The sequence below is a fragment of the Trachypithecus francoisi genome, unplaced genomic scaffold, assembly GCF_009764315.1.
Source record: "Trachypithecus francoisi isolate TF-2019V2 unplaced genomic scaffold, Tfra_2.0 Lachesis_group12, whole genome shotgun sequence".
In the NCBI taxonomy this organism is placed as follows: domain Eukaryota; kingdom Metazoa; phylum Chordata; class Mammalia; order Primates; family Cercopithecidae; genus Trachypithecus; species Trachypithecus francoisi.
The window spans coordinates 100,819,009-100,841,786 of NW_022681457.1; the positions used below are offsets into that span (position 1 = coordinate 100,819,009).

General features: G+C 50.3%; 1 protein-coding gene and 1 long non-coding RNA gene across 2 annotated transcripts in view; one reads left to right on the top strand and one right to left on the bottom strand.

The window, feature by feature from the left end:
- Nucleotides 1–20,098, top strand: part of MYOM3 (myomesin 3) — a 60,373-nt gene extending 40,275 nt beyond the window's left edge. Inside the window, exons 23-37 of the mRNA XM_033227831.1 lie at nucleotides 882–991; nucleotides 3,436–3,480; nucleotides 4,189–4,325; nucleotides 7,293–7,437; nucleotides 7,603–7,662; nucleotides 8,346–8,413; nucleotides 9,415–9,525; nucleotides 11,253–11,340; nucleotides 11,883–11,921; nucleotides 12,178–12,286; nucleotides 13,752–13,915; nucleotides 14,547–14,583; nucleotides 14,772–14,794; nucleotides 16,860–16,915; nucleotides 18,501–20,098. Of these exons, the coding sequence (XP_033083722.1) occupies nucleotides 882–991; nucleotides 3,436–3,480; nucleotides 4,189–4,325; nucleotides 7,293–7,437; nucleotides 7,603–7,662; nucleotides 8,346–8,413; nucleotides 9,415–9,525; nucleotides 11,253–11,340; nucleotides 11,883–11,921; nucleotides 12,178–12,286; nucleotides 13,752–13,915; nucleotides 14,547–14,583; nucleotides 14,772–14,794; nucleotides 16,860–16,915; nucleotides 18,501–18,764 (1,456 nt within the window). The 3' untranslated portion in view covers nucleotides 18,765–20,098. The remainder of the gene's footprint in view (nucleotides 1–881; nucleotides 992–3,435; nucleotides 3,481–4,188; nucleotides 4,326–7,292; nucleotides 7,438–7,602; nucleotides 7,663–8,345; nucleotides 8,414–9,414; nucleotides 9,526–11,252; nucleotides 11,341–11,882; nucleotides 11,922–12,177; nucleotides 12,287–13,751; nucleotides 13,916–14,546; nucleotides 14,584–14,771; nucleotides 14,795–16,859; nucleotides 16,916–18,500) is intronic.
- On the bottom strand, nucleotides 8,353–13,138 carry LOC117093122. Its single transcript, XR_004441039.1, has 2 exons — nucleotides 11,140–13,138; nucleotides 8,353–9,637 (listed from the first exon to the last, which is right to left on the bottom strand). It is a non-coding gene; the product is annotated as an uncharacterized LOC117093122 (long non-coding RNA).
- Nucleotides 20,099–22,778: the final 2,680 nt, after the last annotated feature.

Sequence of the window (22,778 nt, forward strand, 5' to 3'; positions counted from 1 at the left end):
AGTAGAGAGTGCACTTATGGGACTGCAATGGGGCCATTTTTTCTTTTCTTTTCTTTCTTTTTTTTGAGACAGGGTCTTGCTCTGTTGCCCAGGCTGTGCAATGGCATGATCTCAGCTCACTGCAGCCTTGACGTCCCAAGCTCAAGCAACCCTCCCGCCTCAGTCTCCTGAGTAGCTTGACTACAGGCACACGTCACCATGCCCAGCTAATTTTTGTATTTTTTGTAGAGATGGGGTCTCACTTGTTGTCTAGGCTTATCTCTAACTCCTGAGCTCAACCAATCCTCCCCATTCAGCCTCCCAAAGTGCTGGGATTATAGGCGTGAGCCACTGCACTCAGCCAATGGCACTGTTCTTTTGGAGATTCCTTTTCCGTAGGGAATTATATGTGCCCCTAACTCAGTACCTTCGAGGAGACCTTCAAAGAGGACTTGGTTTCTAGCCTGGGTGCCAGGGACTTGCTCTTACAAGTTCTCTGTACTTAGGTTCCTCATCTATAGCATGTAGAGTTGGACCAGATGACCACAAGGACCCCTGTCAAATGCCCCCATGTCTCACTCCTCCCCCAGCGGCTCATGGCCTCAGCTCTGTCCAGCAAGGCATAAAGCCTATGCCTCAAGCCCTGGAGGAGGTCAGGGTGGTGTGACCAGTGCAGACCCAGTGCCAGAGAGCCCAGATAATGGCACCATTGAAGGTGGGACCCTGAGGGGACCCTGAGGAGGTAGGTTAGAAGGAGGCAGCTGCCTGTGCTTCCTGACTTGGCCAGGGTCTGTTTGTGGTACAGGCTCACCAGAGGCAACCTGGACTCCCTGGCTCCCAGGCCTCTAGTGCACAAGACTAAGGAGCTCCTCCCAGAGCCTCTGCTCTCCTCTCTCTGCCAGGTCCAAGGTCATCCTGAAAGAACCTGGCCTCGAGGATTTGGGCACCTACTCAGTCATAGTCACTGATGCCGATGAAGACATCTCCGCAAGCCACACGCTGACCGAGGAAGGTAATGCTCCTGTCCCCCTCCCTGCCACCTCCCCAGAGAGAGAGTCCCAAACACAAATGCCCACAGAGGTCAGCAAGAAGCAACCAAAATAAGTAAAGTGGCCATTTCCACAGAGAAGTAGGCCCTCACCCACCCATTCTTTCCATCAATAGATACCTATTGAGTACCTGCCACAGGCCAGGTAGGCCCTGTATATTACATCAGTGTACTCGACAGACAAAAATCCCTGCCCAGTGAAATGTACATTTTTCTGGTCTCTCTTTTGTTGTCCCACTTCTTTATTTTTAAATTATTATTATTATTTCTTGAGACGGAGTCTCACTTGTCGCCCAGGCTGGAATGCAGTGGCATGATCTCGGCTCACTGCAACCTCTGTCTCCTGGGTTCAAGCAATTTTCCTGACTGAGCTCCCTGAGTAGCTGGGACTACAGGCGCCTGCCACCACGCCGGGCTAATTTTTTGTGTTTTTAGTAGAGACGGGGTTTCACCATATTAGCCAGGATGGTCTCAATCTCCTGACCTTGTGATCTGCCCACCTCAGCCTCCCAAAGTGTTGGGATTACAGGCGTGAGCCACTGTGCCCAGCCTGTTTTCCCACTTTTGGTAAAAGCAAAGGTACTAGAATTATTTTTGTTTCTTTCTGTGGCCCCCAAAAACAACAGTGCAAGTGTGATGATAAATTGCAAACAGCAGTTGGTCTGAGAAATGGGGTAACAATAGGGAGTGTTGAGGACTGTGGGTAACCAGAGAGTGAATACCACGTCTAAAGGACCATCCCTATTTAATAAATTAAACTGAACCAGCCGGGCGCGGTGGCTCAAGCCTGTAATCCCAGCACTTTGGGAGGCCGAGATGGGCGGATCACGAGGTCAGGAGATCGAGACCATCCTGGCTAACACGGTGAAACCCCGTCTCTACTAAAAATACAAAAACGAGCCGGGCGAGGTGGCGGGCGCCTGTAGTCCCAGCTACTCGGAGGCTGAGGCAGGAGAATGGCGTAAACCCGGGAGGCGGAGCTTGCAGTGAGCTGAGATCTGGCCACTGCATTCCAGCCTGGGCGACAGAGCGAGACTCTGCCTCAAAAAAAAAAAAAAAAACTGAACCAAAGCCTGTGCTCACAGCCAATGAGATGCTCTCCTCCCTCTGTAGCAACCAGGACAGCCTTTGCCTATTGTCTGTCCTGCTCGTGGCACATGAGGCCTTTTGATTTTGTTAAGAAGCAGAAGCCAGAGAGACCCGGGTTCCAATTCCGGTTTCATAATTTGCTGGCTGATTTTGGACAAGTCATGCCACCTCCCTGGGCCTCAGTTTCTCGCCCATAAAGAGGGATTATAATCCCTGGCTGCCCCCACCTGAAACAATATTGTTATGCAGATACAATCAGATGATTCTATGCAAACTAAAGCCATCCATGAAAATGATGGTGTTTTTTGGTTTTGTTTGCCGTGTGCTTGCCATGAATCTAGACTCGTTGTGTTAAGGATTCTGGGGCTTACTAGAGAAAATGAGGTGTGGGCTCTGCCCCGCCAGTTCATCCACACAGTCCGTATTGACTGAGCACCTACTGTGTACAAGACATTCACGTAGATTCAGAGCTCGCTTTAGCAGAAGAGGCAACACAAAGAAGCAGTCAGCAGGGGGGGCGCAGTGGCTCACGCCTATAATCCCAGCACTTTGGGAGGCTGAGGCGGGCGGATCCCCTGAAGTCAGGAGTTCAAGACCAGCCTGGCCAACATGGTGAAACCCTGTCTCTGCTAAAAATACAAAAATTAGCTGGGCATGGTGGCACACTCCTGTAATCCCAGCTACTTGGGAGGCTGAGGCAGGAGAATCGCTTAAACCCTGGAGGCAGAGGTTGCAGTTAACCAAGATCGTACCATTGTGCTTCAGCCTGGGCAACAAGAGCAAAACTCTGTCTCAAAAAAAAGAAAAGACGAAGAAGAAAAAACAGCAAATAAGACAGCATTCTAGAACAATCTGAGACTTCTGGGCTGTAGTGCTCGGTGTGGTCCGGACCCAGGGACACTAAGATAGCATATGACAGGGGTGAGCAATGAGGCCCTGGCACCAGTGGTCCCAGAGTGACCAGAGGCAGACAGTAATACTCAGCCCACAGCACTGCAGAGGACTAATGAAGCATGCAGAACCAGGCACATGGTAGGTGCTCCTCTAGGGAAGTAAGACTTGATCTAGGCCTTGAAGGACAGGGAGAAGATGCAACTTCAGGGTGGTCAGCAGCAGCCTTGGCATCACCCTCAGTGCCCCAGGGCAAAGGCCCACAGTATTCATCATGGCCCCTATGGAGCCAAGGGACCCCACCTTGGGGGGAGGTGTCTCTTGGAACTTTGACCCAGCACAGGATCATTGGATGGCTCCTGTGGGCCTCCCACCCGTGGCCAGGATATTTCATTCTCTGGTTTCTTCCTTACTCCCTCCTATCCCAGAACTGGAGAAGCTGAAGAAGCTGAGTCATGAAATCAGAAACCCAGGTAAGCAAGCAGTCCAAGCTGCAGCCTTGTGCAGCCCCCACTGGGCCCACTGGCATGTTCTGAGCAGAGCAGAGTCAGGCCAAGGACCAGGAAACAACCCCCGGCGGGTGGGGGAACCACAGAGCTAGAAGGTCAGAGACCACTCAGGAAGCTCACAGACGGAAAAGAGCAGCAGGAAAGGGGATGCGAGGAAGGGAAATGTGGGTGTTGTCCTCTTTTATAATTACTATTATTGGCTCTTTAGTCATTAGATTTGGGATCTTCTAAACCTCTGCTTCCCTCCGTTGGCTAGGGACAGTGTGTGCAGCCCCTAGAGCAGGGGAGGTCACACACTTGGCTACACAAAAGAACCATGATGGCACCTTTCCTAATCCCAATACCTAGGCCATGCCCCAGACAAATCAGAATCTCTGAGGATGGAGCCCAGATGCTAGGGTTTTTGAAAGTCCTCGGGGATCCAGTGCCCGGCCAGGTCGAGAACCGCAGCCCCAGAGCTCTTAGAAGAGGAAATGCTTCGCTGAGATTAAATAAATCCAGAGTGGGCATTCGGAAAACCCTCCTCTGAGCCCCACCCAGCAGAGTGTCCTTCAGGTTCTCTAAGCGTTTTGCAATGTCAGATGCCAAAGGTGTGCTCCAGGTGGGGCTGGAAGGGAGCGGGAAAGGGAGAAGGGGTCCAACTCACCCCCTTTCCCATCCTGCGCCTCCCAGTGATCAAACTGATCTCCGGCTGGAACGTTGACATCCTGGAACGAGGAGAGGTGCGGCTTTGGCTGGAAGTAGAAAAGTTATCTCCAGCCGCTGAGCTGCATCTAATCTTCAACAACAAGGAGATCTTCAGCTCTCCGGTAATTGGGTGCTCACAATCCCTGAAGTGAGGCTCCCCTGCCGGGGAGGTGGCCTCACGGGGTCATGATTCTGCATGGGCTGGTACTTCCCCCTAGTGGCCATTTCAGAAATGACGGTGTGCTTTTGCTGTTCAGTGGTGGCGACGGGATGAGGACCTTTGGCTTTTAGTACCAGTGCTGGTGTTGGGGGTGGGGGTTGGCAGGGACACTACATGCTGGCCAATGCAAGGGACATTCCCACAAACAAAGAATTTCCATCCCCCCCACAACTTTTGATTACCCCACCAGACATTCTTAAGATGAAAAACCTGCATTCATGCCTATAATTATCCAAGGCTAGACCCTAACTCTATTTTAGATATAAACACAAAGTATTTCTGTACATTTTTTTCTTTTTTTTAATCTTTTTAGTTAGAGATGGGGGCTCACTGTGTTGACCAAGTTGGTCTTGAACACCTGGCCTCAAGTACTCCTTCCGCCTCCGTCTCCCAAACAATTTTATTTTTTGTTTTCTGTTTTTATTTGTTTGTTTTTGAGACAGAACCTCACTTTGTCACCATGGCTAAAGTGCAGTGGCATGAGCTCAGCTCACTGCAGCCTCAACCTCCCAGACTCAAGCAATCCTCCCACCTCAGCCTCCTGAGTAGTTGAGACCACAGTCACACACCACCATGCCCAGCTAATTTTAATTTTTTTTGTAGAGACAGGGTTTTGCCTTGTTGCCTGGGCTGCAAACTCCTGAACTCAGGTGATCCTCCTACCCAATCTCCCAAAGTGTGCAATTTTACTATACACTGAATGGAGAATTTTTATTCTGCTGGCTACTTTACCTATGCTCATTCATTTTCCTGCTTTTGTACAGAATAGCTTCTGATTTTTTGGTTTTTCTTCTTTTAAAGTCAAACCAATTCATTATAAATCAGTGCGGCATAATTGAGGTTATATCCAAGCACGTCTATATTGAAATATTTTTATTTTAAATGACTTATTTCTTCTTTATATTAAGGTTAGAGTATGATATTATTTTGTAAATCATATCTGTAGACAGGTTGTATTAGATCGAACCACATGATTTGTCGATATTCAACTGTTTACCTGCTGACATGGCAATTTCAACCTCATGAGACACTCAAATTCATGACTCAATCTCATATTATTTGTGAATTTCATCTCCAGATGGCAAAGCAGCCATTAGAAAATACATGTTGTGGCTGGGCGGGGTGGCCCACGCCTGTAATCCCAGCACATTGGGAGACCGAGGCAGGTGGATCACCTGAGGTCAGGAGTTTGAGACCAGCCTGGCCAACATGGTGGAACCCTGTCTCTACTAAAAATACAAAAAATTAGCCAGGCATGGTGGTGCACACCTGTAATCCCAGCTACCGAGGAGACTGAGGCATGAGAATCGCTTGAATCCAGGAGGCAGAGGTTGCAGTGAGCCAAGATCGCACCACTGCACTCCAGCCTGGGCAATAAAGTGAGACTCTATCTCAAAAAAAAAAAAAGAAAAGAAAGAATATATGTGTTATATATATCAAAGGTCCAACGACAAAAAAAAAGAAAGAAAGAAAATATGTATTATATAAAGAAGGCACTAGTTCTGACAGGAGTCTCATGTCCACCCCCTGTGGGTTATATGACCTTGGCAGGTCTCTTCACCTGTCTTGCCTGTTTCTGCATCTGTGCAATGGGGCTGGTTGTCCCAGCATCAAAAGGTGCAAATCAGAAAACTGACTTGAAAGTTCTGCATAAAAATTGTGCAATGACCTTACCACATGGTATAGGAAGTGTTACAAAGTCTGGACTCATTAGTATTCAACTATATTTCTATAGTTGTCCCTATAGAAAAATGAAACAAAATTAGATCACTCCTCCAAATCATACATAAAAATAAAGCCAGAGGGAGAAAGAACCTAGATGAGGAAAATGAAATTTTAAAAACTGTTAAAGAATATGGTAAAATGTAAATGAGTGTTAATACTGGGTAGCAAGTACATGAGTACTTTTTTTTTCCAATATCCTTTACATATGCCGATGGGGTTTTTCCTATTTTAAAAGAAGTAGAAAATAAGTGGTCGGGCACAGTGGCTCACGCCTGTAATCCCAGTACTTTGGGAGGCCGAGACGGGCAGATTACTTGAGGCCAGGAGTTCGAGACCAGCCTGGCCAACATGGTGAAACCTCGTCTCTACTAAAAATACAAAAATTAGCTGGGTGTGGTGGCGCATGATTGTAATCCCAGCTACTTAGGAGACTGAGGCAGGAGAATCGCTTGAACCCGGGAGGCAGAAGCTGCAGTGAGCTGAGACTGTGCCACTGCACTCCAGACTGGGCAATGGAGACTCTGTCTCAAAAAAAAAAGAGCCTGTAATCCCAGCACTTTGGGAGGCTGAGACGGGAGGATCACGAGGTCAGGAGATCGAGACGATCCTGGCTAACACGGTGAAACCCTGACTCTACTAAAAAATACAAAAAACTAGCCGGGCAAGGTGGCAGGCGCCTGTAGTCCCAGCTACTCCGGAGGCTGAGGCAGGAGAATGGCATAAACCCGGGAGGTGGAGTTTGCAGTGAGCTGTGATCTGGCCACTGCACTCCAGCCTAGGCGACAGAGCGGGACTCCGTCTCAAAAAAAAAAAAAAAGAAAAGAAAACAGGCAAAATCATGGCACAGCGGGAGTTGGGGGCTTGTTATTAAATTGTAACTGATCACGCCACTGCACCCCAGCCTGGGCAACAGAGTGAGACTGTCTCAAGAAAAACAAAACAACAACAAAAAAATTGTAACGTATTCAAGTATCCAGGGGACTGGGTGTGGGGGGAGCCGCAGAGGGTTACCCAACACCTGGCCCAAGTCTCTGAAGGCTGACAGCTCTGCACTTACCACCCCCAAGCCCACTACACCCTGATGTGTTCCCCTCAACAAAGTTCTCAGAACAGGGAAAAGGACTCTGGAGTTTGTCCTTTTCAGAATCGCAAAATCAATTTTGACCGAGAGAAGGGCCTGGTGGAAGTGATCATCCAGAACTTGTCTGAGGAGGACAAAGGGTCGTACACCGCTCAACTCCAAGACGGAAAAGCCAAAAACCAGATTACCTTGACACTGGTGGATGACGGTCAGCCCCGCCCTGCCCTGCCCTGCACACCCGGCCTGCCCCGCAGTCCTGAGTCCTCGGCTCTGCAGTCCGCTGAGCACACCCCTCGCCTTCTGCTGCCCCATGTCCCCTCTCCAGACCCACACTCTTCTCGGCTCATGCTGGTTCCTCCCTCTGTGTTCACAGATTTTGACAAACTTCTGAGGCAGGCAGATGCTAAGAGAAGAGACTGGAAGAGAAAACAGGGTAAGAGCTGCTGGAGTGAAGTTCAAAATCCCTGGCCACTGGTTCGTGCTAGAGATGCTGGACTGGGGGTTAATGGGCCCCCCAGCCCTGCTGGGCCCCCGAGGGATGTTCACTGCCGTCCAGTTCTGTCCCAATGCCAGATCAAAATAGCTCTTGCCTGACCTGAGGGTGAGAGCTGAGCCCTCTTAAATTTTGCACCCTGAAACCAGGCACACTGTCTCATGCCTGTAATCCCAGCACTTTGGGAGGCCAAGGTGGGCAGAGCACTTGAGGTCAGGAGTTCAAGACCAGGCTGGCCAACATGGTGAAACCCTATCTCTACAAAAAATACAAAAATTAGCCGGGCATGGTGGCACATGCCTGTTATTCCAGCTACTCAGGAGTCTGAGCCACGAGAATCCTTGAACCCAGGAGGTGGAGGTTGCAATGAGCTGAGATTGCGCCACTGCACTCCGACCTGCGCGACAGTCTCAAAAAAAAAGAAAGAAAGAAAAGAAAAGAAAGAAAGAAACTTGCACCCTGAGCACCACCCTTGCCTCATCCCAGGCCCAGCCCTGGCAGGGACAGCATTTGAGAAGCCCATAGCCATTAACTGCCCCTCCCCCCATCACTGCCTGGACACAGGTGGCACGCTGGCTGAGCCTGGTTCTCTGACGGTGGGCATATTTGTTTTGCACACACAGGTCCCTATTTTGAGCAGCCGTTGCAGTGGAAGGTCACAGAGGACTGCCAAGTGCAGCTGACGTGCAAGGCAAGTCCTGCCCTGCCCCCAGGCCCAGCGCGGGGGGACCTGTGGCTTATCCCCAAGCGCAGTTGTTGTCCTTGCCCACCTGGCCCCCTAAATTCCACACTCTGTACTTGGCTGATCGCACACACAGAAAGTACCCCCGAGGAGACTGCATGTAACCCAAAAAGCAAACCCACCTTCCCAGCCCCCATGGGGTGGGATTAGTGTGAGGTGGACCAACCTTGAACGAGATTCTAGTGGCTCCAGAAGGGGTTCCGAGGGGTCAGGGGGTCTAGGAGCCTGCGAGCATTTGTATTTTGAGGGCTCTCCCTGTGTTTATGATTATCCTGTGCTCAGAGACTCACAGTATTATTTCATCCACCTCACGATCATCTGTGACATAGGCATTGCTATCCCCACTTTATAGATGAGAAAACAAATGGGGAAATAGCTCAAGGCCACACAGTAAGAGGGAGAGCCCAGTCTATCTGACTCCAAAGCCGAAGGTCCTTCTTAGCACCCTTCGGCCTGTTGAGATAACTGGGGAAGGGGAGGGTGTGTGCTCTCCCAGAAGCATATCCATTCAGTAAACTCAGAGCATCTCTTATGTGCCACTCTGCAAGGTCCTGAACATACAAAGATGATGAAGTGGTCTCTGTGGGCCTTGGGAGTCCATGGTCAAGGCAGGACCACTGGAAAACAGCATCACTCATGCTTGACCCGAATGGGGCAGGAAATGGATGAATTGTCATGAGAGGTGACTATGGGGTGCTTCAGAAAAAAGGCTTCCTGGAGGAGATGACATTTAACTGAAGCATATGAACATTTACAAGGAAAACAGAGTAGGGCAGGGATCAAGAGGCAGAGAGAAAACCATTAGCAAGAATTCAGAGTCCGGAAGCCAGCAGAGGCGTCATATGGTATGTGAAAGGACTCGGCTGAGATGCCTGAAGGTGTGCACAGGTGTGTTTTTACTCAAAAAGAAACAAGCCTGACAGAGTCTCCTCATTCCCCACCTTCCCCAGGTGACAAACACCAAGAAGGAGACTCGCTTTCAGTGGTTCTTCCAGAGGGCAGAGATGCCAGATGGTCAGTATGACCCAGAGACGGGAACGGGACTTCTCTGCATCGAAGAGGCAAGTGTGGCTCCAGCTTCAGGGCTCACTTTCTCCTTTGGCTGCAAGCCAGGGAGGGCTCTGGGCTGGGAGTCAGAGGCAGGGCCGAAGCTAGGTTGACGCAAGTGAAGCCCTGAGCACAAAATTTAAGGGGCACCAAAAAAACTCAGTAATCAAGATAAATAATATTGTATGCAATATTCTAAAAATGCAAAATTAATGCACACAAAAACGATTAAAACCCCCAAACTTTCAATAGAGACAGAATCAGTATTACTGATTTTCTTCTTTAGCTCCAGTACTGGCCCTGCCAATGACTGTGTAGGCTTGGGCTAGCCCCTGTCCCTCTCTAACCTCAGCTTTCATCTGCAACCTGAGCGAGTTGGAAGGGATGCTCTCTCAACACCTCCTTCCTGCCCCAGCAGTCTAGGATTCAGGACAGGAAGGATGTCTCCAGGGGAGGTAGATCTGGGCTGAATAAAGCAGGCCTGGAGCTCAGTTCTCCCTCCAAGTCCTCCCCTATGGCCTTTGGCGGACCGTGGCCTGGTTAAGAGAGAAATACAAGGCTTGCTCTTAAACGTCAACCTTTTTCTGCCCTGCTGCTGATGTCTGTGGCCTCATTGGGTGCCCAGGAGGACTGGAGCAAACAGAGGTTTGCTGACTAGGAAGAAAACAATGATTTCAAGGTCTTCTCCCAAATCCTGACCAGGCTGATGCCAAGTCAGCCTTTGCCACCACTGTGCAAGCAACTCAGACAGGCTGTGGCACCAAGTAGGTGCTTCGTAGTTACGGAGTTTTAGTATAATCATCAGTCCCATTGGTGCAAAGTTTCTGGCCTCCTAAGAGTTACCTCCCTTGATCCCCACAGCAGCTGTAGCACACAGGCAGGGCAAGGATGATACCGTGATTTTACTGATGAGTAAACTGAGGCTCAGAGAGTTTCAGTGTAAAGACATAAGGCTAGAGCGTGGGGTCAGAAGCCACTCCAGCCACCCACTCTGGGTTTGGCTGAGACCTTGGAGCCTTCCTGGGATGGTGAGAACATAAGAGAGGATTTTTGGGGCTCAGCACCTCAATCCTCAGGTTAAGAGCTGTCTCTGTCTTGGATCCTGCCCCAAACCCACTGTGTGGAGATGGTCCTGCTGGGAAGTATTGAGAGATGAGGGGCTGAAGGAAGGTGCTGTGTAATGAGAGGTCACTTCTGATCTCTGGACCTTGCCTTGAAAGCACAACTCAGGTTCTTGCTTTGCTGAGTGTTTGTTCAGACTTAATTTGGGGCTGAAAAACATGGGCCAAGAGAACCCCCTTGTCCTGGGCAGGAGAAAACGTGCTTCCTCTTGGGGAACTGCAGGTGGTGGGGGTCCCTCCATCCAGGAGCCCCCAGGGAGTGAAAGGTGGGCCAGGCCCAGACAAGCTCTGCAAAGTGAGGCTCACTGTGTTGTGCTCAGATCAGCCGCCTGTGAATGCAAATAAAGGTGTCTGGTTCTGCCCTCAACTCCCCCTACTCCACCCCTTCCCCAGGCCCAGACAATCCCCGAGCTAGGAATCCAAGGGCTCTGGAGCTGAAAGGAGCCTTAGAGCTCACCCAGTCCAAATAAGTAAACGGAGGCCCAGGGAGGAGAAGGGTCTTCTTACCTGAGGTCACACAGAGAGTGAGGGGCAGGCCTGAAGCCCAGGCCTCCTGATTGGTAACCATCTCTCCTTCTGAAGCCCATGCTGACACCACCATCGCTCATCCTTCTTTCCAGTTGTCCAAAAAGGACAAGGGAATTTACAGAGCAATGGTTTCTGACGATCGAGGGGAGGACGACACCATATTGGACCTCACGGGTGACGGTAGGAGCTGGCGATGGGTCAGGGACTGTGGAGGGAGCACAGTGGAGCAGACTGTGATGTGATCTGTGCAGTAAGATTTATGGGATCCCCATGTCACTTGGAGAAATTGAGGCACAAAGAGATTAAGTGACTAGCCCAGGATTCCACAGCTAGTCAGTGGCAGAAGCCAGGTCAGTGTGACTCTGATGCCTGTGTTCACCACAGTATACCACAGTGAGTCCAGGCTTGGAGACCCAAAGCCTGAGTTCACTCCTCCGTCCCACAGTGGGCCCAGGCTCCTTATCAGGCTGATTGGCTCAACCTGCAAAAAACTGTCAGGTTTGCATGTTTGTCCTCCATCCATAGTGCCCTCCTCCCCACCCCACTGCCGAGTGCCCTGAACCCCCTCCTATCCCCAAACTATGAGAGTCATCCTACAGAGCTGCCTGTCCCCCCGAGAGCAGCTCATGGGCTCCACCAGCCTTTTTCAAGGATGTCCCCACTCCTAGCACATCCCTAGGGAAGCCCTATGCTAGCAAACCCTTCTCTCTGTCTCCTTCCAGCCCTGGATGCCATCTTCACCGAGCTGGGCAGGATTGGTGGTAAGCAGCTTGCCTCTTTGCCCGGCCCTGCCCTGATGCCCAACAGCCTCCAAGCAGCCTAACACTGGCCTTGGCTATTGGGGGTGGGTTTAGTTTCCAACCTCAAACACTGAAGAGAAAACCCTGCCTCTTCACAGCACTGCATTGCCCCTACAGCACCTACCCGCCCCCCAGGGCAGAGTCAGACAAGCTGGCCCCCAAATCTCATGCCTAAATGGCCTCAGGGAAGACTCATCCTTCTCTTCTGTCTCCCTAGCCCTCTCTGCAACTCCCCTGAAAATCCAGGGTACCGAGGAAGGGATCCGGATCTTCAGCAAGGTCAAGTACTACAACGTGGAGTACATGAAAACCACCTGGTTCCACAAGTAGGTCTGCCTTGCCCCAGAGCCCCAGCCAGGCTGGAAAGGATTCAGCACCAGACCCACGGGGGCCTCCCTCCCTTCTCCCTGCCCGGTCCTCCAAGCAGAGCCCGGTCCCAGTGGTTGGCAGAGACAGGGTCTCTTCCTGGTCTTGCTGTCCACAGGAGTTGAGGATAGAGATTAGCAGTGGGAGGAGTAGAAAGGCTTTGCCAAGATCCCCCAGCGAAGGTGGGAACCTTGGTGGGACAACATTTTTCTGGAAACTCTGGCCACAGCAGGATCAGTCTCTGAGAAGCAGCTGGGAACTGGGGGAGAAAGGGATGCAGGGATGAGTAAGAGCCAAGTGGTCAGGTGGGTCAGGGCATCCTTGTGGGCCTCTGCAGCCTTAGCAAACTTGGCCAGCCAGGCTTAGGAGAAACATGCAGGAAAAGGGTCTGCAGGGCTGGCCACTAACTGAGAGCCAGGGCTTGAAGGCAGGATAGATGAGGTACCCACAGAGACTTAGCCACTCTCTGAGTGACCCCAGATAATCCAACAGCAAAGTTTTCCCAGTGCTTTGTATCAGATGCATGCCTCAGCCTTGTGGAGCAGACATGACTGCACCCATTCTGTGGAGAAGGCTTGACTGATTTGGTCAAGGTTGTCAAATGAGTGAGAGCCGAGGCCAGATGGAATTTCAGGACTATAGGTTCCTCCCCTACCCAGGGTTGCTCAGCCCTGTGACTAAGCACAGAGGTGTCACCTCTGCAACACAACACTGGGAACAGAGGACAGTGTCTCTAGGAATGAAATTTAAGCAAAGAAGGGGAAAAGTTTCACCTTATGTGGTTTCTTTTTTTTTTTTTTTTGAGACGGAGTCTCACTCTGTCGCCCAGGCTGGAGTGCAGTGGCCAGATCTCAGCTCACTACAAGCTCCGCCTCCCGGGTTTATGCCATTCTCCTGCCTCAGGCTCCCAAGTAGCTGGGACTACAGGCGCCCGCCACCTCGCCTTGCTAGTGTTTTTTGTATTTTTTAGTAGAGACGAGGTTTCACCGTGTTAGCCAGGATCTTATGTGGTTTCAAAAGGTTAGAGTGCTTGTGGGAAGAAGGCCTGGGAGAGTTTAAAAGGAGAATAAAGAGGTAAGGAAGTTGGCTCCTGAGGGTGAGGGAAGTGGCAGTCACGGACCCTGGAGCACCATTTCCTTAGGGTCCCTGCCTGTGGCATGCATCACAAATGCGGACTCAGCACCAACACATAGTTGTCATGCCACAAGAACTGGTGAATGAATGAATGAATGAATGCAGTATTGAATGATGAATGAAGGGTTGACTAATGAATAAGTGAATGGATATTTATCTGGTGCCTCATGAATGGTCACCACCCATAGCCCACGGATCTTGAAACAAAACCACAGGAGAGGATTTCGGGGCAGGGGTATCTGTTGACCTGCAGACAGGCAGCCGTAACCATTTCTCCACCCTCACATTCAGAGACAAACGTCTGGAGAGTGGTGATCGGATAAGGACGGGCACCACCCTGGATGAGATCTGGCTTCACATCCTGGACCCCAAAGACTCAGACAAGGGCAAATACACTCTGGAAATAGCTGCAGGGAAGGAAGTCCGGCAGCTCTCAACAGATCTCTCAGGGCAAGGTGAGCCATCCACCTGTGTCTGCAGAGAAACCTGCTTAGAAAATCCCATGAACAGGCTGGGCACACTGGGTCAGTCCTGTAATCCCAGCACTTCGGGAGGCTAAAGTGGGAGGATTGCTTGAGCTCTGGAGTTTGAGGCCAGTTTGGGCAACATAGTGAGATAAGCCTGGGCAACATCTCTACAAAAAATAAAAATAATTTAACTGGGCATGGTGACACGTGCCTATATTCCCAGCTACCTGGGAGGCTGAAGCGGGAGGATTGCTTGAGCCCAGGAGATAGAGGCTGCAATGAGCTCTGATCACACCACTGTACTCCAGCCTGGGCAACAGAGTGAGATCTTGTCTCAAAAAATAAAAGAATAATAATAAAGATTACTCTGGGATAGGCGTTAAGGAAAGAAAGATTTTTAAAAATTTTTAACAAAATAAAAAGAAAAAAGAAAATCCCATGGTCTTTTTGGGGGACGCCTACCCTCCCACCCAGTCCTGCCACTGCCCCAAAGGAACATCGGCATGGGGAGGAGAGTGGAGGACAGTCAGGGATAAGCTCTGCTCCCAGGGTCACCCTGTCCCCACTGTTGGACAGCAGAGGCCCTGATGGCCCTCTTTCTCCTCTGTCCTTCTTACAGCTTTTGAGGATGCCATGGCTGAACACCAGAAACTGAAGTAAGTTTCCTCTACATTTCTCAGTGTGAATTGTAGGCCCCTTCAGGGTGTGGCATGAACTAGGCTCACGACTCCTTCCTGGGAGCCCCCGCCAGCTCCACATTTCCCTCATCACCCCTCACCTCCACCTGGGCTGGACTGTCCTTTACCAAGTGGAAGGTCACACCTTGTTCCCATTTGTTTTTCAGAGCCTTGGCCATCATCGAGAAGAGTAAGTCTGCCGATATTTCTGTCGTTTTTGTTTCTGAATTTGGGGCAAAGTTCCTGGAAGCTCAAGCCTCTTGGTGGGCTGCTGAAGGCCTCATTCCACAGGGGGTCTGCGGGGCTCTAGGGTCTTACAGAGCTGCAGGGAAGACCTGGGCAGGACAGAGACAGAATCCAAGGACACCTGGGATTGTGTTGTGGAAGCGCCCAGCGCGAGCCTGGTTCTCACAGGCACATGGACTACGTTGGTGGGACCAAAAAGGAGGGGACAGACAGGGATGAGGCTGGGCAGGCCTTCCTGAGTGATCTGTGGGGACAGGGCGACTTTAAAGCTGAAGATATGGCTCTCGAGGCGTTAGAGCCTTATTGAATCCAGGATGAAGCCCCAAACCCAGAGGCACATGGCACAGCCTCTGGGCCACTGGGGGAGCCACTACCAAGTCCATGAGCTCAAGCTTGTCCCATTCATCAGCCCTCCAACCCAAGTCAATTCTAAGCAGCCTGGTGGTGGGAGTCTGGCTGTCTGCTCTCACTGGCCCAGCAGATGAGGAGTAAGGATTTCAGGGAGGGAGAGATCTGGGCAGGCAGCAGAGCACAGGTGTGGTCATAGGAGACAGCACAGCTCTAAGAACAGACAGGAAAACTCACACCGCCAGCTTGAGGCCATGTGTGGGAGGGGATAATTCGCTCTGCATGGCATCACTGTCCCCAGGTGTCCCCACTTGACAGGAAGTGCAGGCCTCAGGCTCATAGCTGTTATCAGGAAGGGGCAATTGAGGGGTGTAAGTGGCCATGCAGTGAGAAGCTCCTGCAGGGGGCTGAGGGGCACCTCGGTGGAGGGAGCACAGCCCAAGACCAGCCTCAGGACAGGAGGAAGCTCTTGTACCACGAATCTAATCATTCACCCAGTAAGAATGCCCCTGCCCATTGTGGAATGCCACATCCTGAACAGAAGCCCCGTCCAGGACCCTAATAGAGGAAAGCTGAATTCACCAATACTGGATCGCTGGGGTGTGTGGAATCAGAGCTGAAGGAAACGATCATTTCATCCAGCTGTGAAGGGCTGGTGACACTTTCTGCCCACAACTGCATCCATCTGTGGGGCCTTCCCCTCCCCATCCAGGGTCCTGCTCCCTTTTCACCCACTGGACAGACGCCATCCGCATCGGGCTCTTTGCACATTCCTGATCTCTGGTCTAGGCCGTGCTGACCACCCGTCCTGTTCCCACAGCTTCCCCTGCACCATGAGGAGTAGACCAGGTTTCTGCTTAGTGGTTGACGACCACATTCTTCCTGGTCACCCACAATGGCCACCAGGTCCTTTGCTTGATCAGGTTCAAAGTGTCCCAAAAGCTTCTGTCCCGCTTTCTCTGATCTTGTTGGTCACACCCATTGTGTGGATTTTGCCAGCTGAAGTCTCAGAGTAGTCCCACTTACCTTCTTCCTGGTTCTTGAGGGCAAGAGCATCTCATGGTCACCTCCAGGTACCACCAATCATAGCAAATGACCTGAGATCAGTGGCAGAAACACACTATGTCCCATATATTCTACTTATGAATACAAGGAAGCATGTAATACAGTTCTAGAGATTTCCATCCAAGGTCAGGTGTGACAGCTCATGCCTATAATCCCAGCACTTTGGGAGGCCAAGGCAGGAGGATTGCTTGAGCCTAGGAGTTCAAGACCAGCCTGGGCAACATGGCGAAACCCCGTTTCTACAAAAATATAAAAATACAAAAAATATAAAAATTAGGCAGGCATGCTGGTGCATGCCTGTAGTCGCAGCTGCTCAGGAGGCTGAGCAGGAAGGATTGCTTGAGCCTGGAAAGCAGAAGTTGCAGTGAGCTGAGATCGTGCTGCTGCGCTCCACCCTGGGCACAGAGCAAGACCCTATCTCAAAAAATTAACTTTGAAAAAAAATTTTAAAAGATTTCCATCCAAAATAATGAAAATAGAAAAAGAAAAAGAAAAACAAAGAAGCCTTGCTTAAAAATAAACCTCAACTCTATGAACTTCTGGGAAGCGGCTGGCAGAAAAAGATTCATCACCAGGGTCTCTTCTTTCTCTTCCAGATCGTGCCAAAGTGGTGAGGGGTCTGCCGGATGTGGCCACGATCATGGAGGATAAGGTACTGACCCTTCCCGGCCCACAGCCAGCAGTCCCACTCTGTGTTCCTTCGTGCATCCACCACAGATCACGAAACAATGCAGCGCCGTGGATTCAAAGCCAAAGAGTGGCCAAGTGACCACACGTCACTGATGACATGTGGTACAAAGGAAAGGCACTGGGCCTGGTGTCAGCCCACAGTGGGTGCTTGACCTAGTTCTAACTCCATCTGTCTAGACAGCCCTGGGCATCCTAGACTTCTGCCTGTGGACTTCAGTGTCCACAAGAAATGTCTACTGGGAGATCCCTAAAAGCCCGTCTAGGATTGAACTTACTTATGCACATCTAGCGTTCCTGAAAACAATTGCTGACTTTTTGATGGTGCTTACTTTGTGCCAGGCACGATTCCATGTATGTTATCTTTTTTAGCTTATTTAACCATCAAGGCAAGCACATGAAATAGGATTTTATTTATTAGTAATCATACTTGATAGCTGAGGAAACCCAGAGTCCCTTAACCCAGGTTAAGAGACCTAAGGTCACACAGCTTGAAGGGGCAGAGGTGAGATTCACACCCAGGAAACCCAACTCCAGAGCCTGTGTGTTTAATAATGACATTATAGTGTTCTGCATTAGAGCTTGTTCAGAATTTTCTATTTTAATTCATAAATCTATGCACTCAAGCAATATAATCTTGCTTGCATGATAAAATCATAGTGACATATATATTACAAAAAGCAATAAAACAAACCAAAGGCCATTCTGGGGCCGATGTAATTATGGTCTGAGATTCTAATGAGTAAGTATTCCTAAAGAAAGGTTGAGAATGGCCAGGCACAGGTGGCTCACGCCTGTAATCCTAACACTTTGGGAGGCTGAGGCAGGCAGATCACCTGAGGTCAGGAGTTTGAGACCAGCCTGGCCAACATGGCGAAACACTGTCTCTACTAAAAATACAAAAATAGCTGGGCACGGTGGCTCGTGCCGGTAATCCCAGCACTTTGGGAGGCCAAGGTGGGTGGATCACCTGAGGTCGGGAGTTTGAGACCAGCCTGACCAACATGGAGAAACCCCGTCTCTACTAAAAATACAAAATTAGCCGGGTTTGGTGGTGGGTGCCTGTAATCCTAGCTACTAGGGAGGCTGAGGCAGGAGAATCGCTTGAACCCAGAGGCAGAGGTTGCAGTGAGCCGAGATCGCACCATTGCATTCCAGCCTGGGCAGCAAGAGTGAAACTCTGTCTCAAAAAAAAAAAAAAAAAAAAAATTTAGCCGGGCTTGGTGGTGGGCGTCTGTAATCCCAGCTACTCAGGAGGCTAAGGCACGAGAATCGCTTGATCCTGGGAGGCAGAGGTTGCGGTGAGCCGAGATCATGCCACTGCACTCCAGCCTGGGTGACGGAACGAGACTCCATCTCAAAATATAAGGTTGAGGATGAAGGATGTAGGGTGAAAATAAAATCTCTCCCCTTTATAAATTACAATAAAACACATGCAGTAAATTATCACAGGGAGCAACCTGGGCTAGGAGCTCTCTGGGGCATGAAAGTGAATGCTAAGTTCAAGTTACAAGCAGGTGAGACTGTTCCCTTCCTGTCTTTTCAAACAGACCCTGTGCTTGACTTGCGTCATCTCAGGAGACCCCACCCCTGAAATCTCTTGGCTGAAGAATGACCAGCCTGTCACCTTCCTTGACCGATACCGCATGGAAGTGAGGGGGACAGAGGTCACCATCACCATTGAGAAGGTCAACAGTGATGACAGCGGCCGCTACGGCGTCTTCGTCAAGAACAAGTATGGCTCCGAGACAGGCCAGGTCACCATCAGTGTGTTCAAGCACGGGGACGAGCCCAAGGAGCTGAAGAGCATGTGACAGCATGTGTCCGGGCACAGTCTGAGTCTAGTCTGCATGGACCAGTAGGGACAACCAGTGGGTTACAGCCTGGCACAGGCTACAAGGGTGGGGCAGAAGGAAAGGGGACAAGATAGAACCCAGGATGTGAGGGTGGGGGTGGAGCGGATGCACCTAAGTGGAGAAGCAAAGACCTTTCTGGGGTCCTGAGTGGCCTCCAGGAGAGCGGGATGAACCCTGGACCTGGAGTAGGAGACCCAGATGCACTGGGGCTATCTAACAGTACTAGCATCTGATAGGTAGAGGTCAGGTACGCTGCTAAACACTGCAGCTCCCACCACGTAGAATTATCCGACCCCAGATGTCAAAAATGCCAAGAGTCATGAGCCCTGCCATAAACTGATACATCACACCCCTCTTTTAGGATCCCATAGTTTCAATTCACATAAGTTCAACAGACATTCATGTAAAGTCTAGCATGTGGGAGGCTATGGATGGAGCTGGAAATACAAAGGCAACTGATAAGCAGGCTCCACTTGCAAAGAGGCCTCAGTCCAGTGGGAGAAACAGACCTGGGTGCAAGCAACTCCAGGACAAGGCAGGACATGATAAAGATTATAAAGCAGGTCCAAGGAAAGTGCTGCCAGTGGTCCAAGGAGGGAGACCAGAGGGTCGTCCCAATACGGGGAGGTAGGGCTTTTAAAACACCTTCATCCAGGCTGGGCGAGATGGCTCACACCTGTAATTGCAGCACTTTGGGAGGTCAAGGTAGGCGGATCACCTGAGGTCAGGAGTTTGAGACCAGCCTAGCCAACACGGCGAAACCTCGTCTCTACTAAAATTACAAAAATTAGCTGGGCATGGTGGCAGGCGCCTGTAATCCCTGCTATTCAGAAGGCCGAGGCAGGAGAATCCCTTGAACCTGGGAGGCAGAGGTTGTGATAAGCCAAGATTGAGCCCCCCCCCCACAAAAAATTAGCAGAATTGGTGTTGGGCCCCGAAAAATTAGTCCGGTTTTGTGGTGGTAATGGGAGAAGGACATCTCAGGAGCAGGGTCTGGTGGAAGGAAAGGGAAGGAGGAGGCCGAGGCTGCCCAGGTGGCCTTGGATACCAGGCTTGGAGCTGGTAACGTCCAGGGCTTCCGGCACGGGGCCTCTGCCTTGTGTGACAGATACCGACTGGCCTCACTTGATGGATCTCAGTACTGAGCTGGGCATTTCTCTGCCCCCCAACTTCTTTCTTTTTAAAAATAAGATGGGGAGAGTTCATAAAATTATAGATGTTTGTTGTAAAATTTTTGAAAACTCTGGAAATTATAGAGGAGAAAATAAACATAATCTATACTTCCAACACCACGAAGTAACACCTGCCTCTGATTTCTGAAATGACTTCTGAACTGAAGGATAAAGTGAGTCACCCCTACATCCCCCACCTCTGCACGTATCAAGGCGTGGTGGGTAATGTATTTCCCCAGCGGCTCACCTACCAGGCTGTATGGTGCAGGTAGGCCAGGCGTTTGATGAGACCTCTGCAGGGAGCAGTGGGGACCAGGGAGACCTGACCGGAGTTTGGGGAATCACGCAGATCTTGGAGGCAAACACCACTGGTTTGAAGCATCCCTCTACCACCCACTCGCTGTGTGATCCTGCACAACACTTTTCCTTTTCTGCGCCTCAGTTTCCCATCTGTATAACCAGAAGACTGGAAGATCATTTCGAGGTTCCTTCCAATAGACACTAAGTTTTTGTTTTATTTTGTTTTGTTTTTGAGACAAGGCCTGGCTCAATTGCCCAGGCTAGAGTGCAGTACCACCATCTCTGCTCACTGCAGAGTGATCCTCCCGCCTCAACCTCCTGAGTATCAGAGACTACACACCACCACGCCTGGCTAATTTTTGTATTTTTTGTAGATATGGTGTTTTACCATGTTACTTGAATTCGTGAGCTCAAGCGATCCACCTGCCTTGGCCTCCCAAAGTGTTGTGATGACAGGCATGAGCCACCCTGCCCAGCCAGATTATTTTATTATTTCCCAGAACTCCATCCTCTTTTGCTTTTCTCTTCCTATGAATATGTAGCAAACAAAAAGACACCATCCTAGCCCATCTTCCCACTCTTAACACTTCCAACATCAGAGGAAAGTCTTGGCTTCTTTGGTGTGTCAATGAAAATATGTCACACATTTCAATGAAATAGGAAATCCTGTTGGCCTTGGTGGAACATGACGTGAGCATCCCTGTTGGTGCAAATTGCAGTTGCACTATAAGAAGCTACAAGCAGGCCGGGCGCAGTGACTCATGCCTGTAATCCCAGCACTTTGGGAAGCCGAGGCGGGCAGATCACGAGGTCAAGAGATTGAGACCATCCTGACTAACACAGTGAAACCCCGTCTCTACTAAAAAATACAAAAAAATTAGCTGGGCGTGGTGGTGGGCGCCTGTAGTCCCAGCTACTCGGGAGGCTGAGGCAGGAGAACGGTGTGAACCCGGCAGGCGGAGGTTGCAGTGAGCCGAGATTGTACCACCGCACTCCAGCCTGGGCAACAGAGCGAGACTCCGTCTCAAAAAAAAAAAAGTTACGGCCGGGCGCGGTGGCTCAAGCCTGTAATCCCAGCACTTTGGGAGGCCGAGACGGACGGATCACGAGGTCAGGAGATCGAGACCATCCTGGCTAACACGGTGAAACCCCGTCTCTACTAAAAATACAAAAACTAGCCGGGCGAGGTGGCAGGCGCCTGTAGTCCCAGCTACTAGGGAGGCTGAGGCAGGAGAATGGCGTAAAAAACCCAGGAGGCGGAGCTTGCAGTGAGCTGAGATCCGGCCACTGCACTCCAGTCCGGGCGACAGAGCGAGACTCCTCCTCAAAAAAAAAAAAAAAAAAAAAAAAAAAAAAAAAGTTACAATCTGCGCTTCATGGGGCTGGAGATGTTGTAGGCTTTGTGATTGCTGACAAGCCAGTTTGGGGGCAGAAACCAGTTCCTAGTCTGGTGCATTGGAGTCCTTAACATACGAATCATAGTTTTTTAAAATTCCTGGTCTGTGTGGGTGTGGTGGCTCATGCCTATAATCCCAGTGCTTTGGAAGGCCGAGGCAGGAGGATCACTTTAGCCTAGGAGTTTGAGACCAGCCTAGGCAGCATGGCGAGACCCTGTTTTGACAAATAATAAAGAAAAACTAGCCAGGCATGGTGGCATGTGCCTGTGGTCTCAGATACTTGGGAGGCTGAGGTGGGAGAATTGCCTGGGCCCAGGAAGTTGAGGCTGCAGTGAGTCGTGATGGCACCCCTGAACTTCCAGCCTGGGCAACAGAGTGAAACCCCATCTCAAAAATTAAAAAAAAAAAAAATTGGCTGGGTGCGGTGGCTAAAGCCTGTAATCCCAGCACTTTGGGAGGCCGAGACGGGCGGATCATGAGGTCAGGAGATCGAGACCATCCTGGCTAACACGGTGAAACTCGTCTCTACTAAAAAATACAAAAAAACTAGCCGGGCGAGGTGGCGGGTGCCTACAGTCCCAGCTACTCGGGAGGCTGAGGCAGGAGAATGGCGTGAACCTGGGAGGTGGAGCTTGCAGTGAGCTGAGATCTGGTCACTGCACTCCAGCCTGGGAGACAGAGCAAGACTCCCTCTCAAAAAAAAAAAAAAAAAAAAAATTCCTGGCCTAATAATTCCAATATGCTTGGCATATCCCAGTCTGGTTTTAATGTTTGCTCTGTCTCGTCTGTGTGTTTTACCTTTTAGTATGCCTTGTAATTCATTGGTAAAAGGCAGGCATGGCATAAAAAGGAACTGCTGTAAATGGGCCTTTGGTGATGTGACAGCGAGGTGAGGGAGGAGCAGCATTCTAGAGTCTATGATCAGGTCTTGGCAAACACTCTATGTGAATGTGTCCCCCAAAGTTCATGTGTTAGAACTTAATTCCCAGTGCAACAGTGTTGATTCTTATAAGACATGATGAAGTAATGAGGGCTCTGCCTTCAGGACTGAATTTTTCCTTTTTTTTTTGGAGGCAAGGTGTCTCACTCTGTCACCCAAGCTG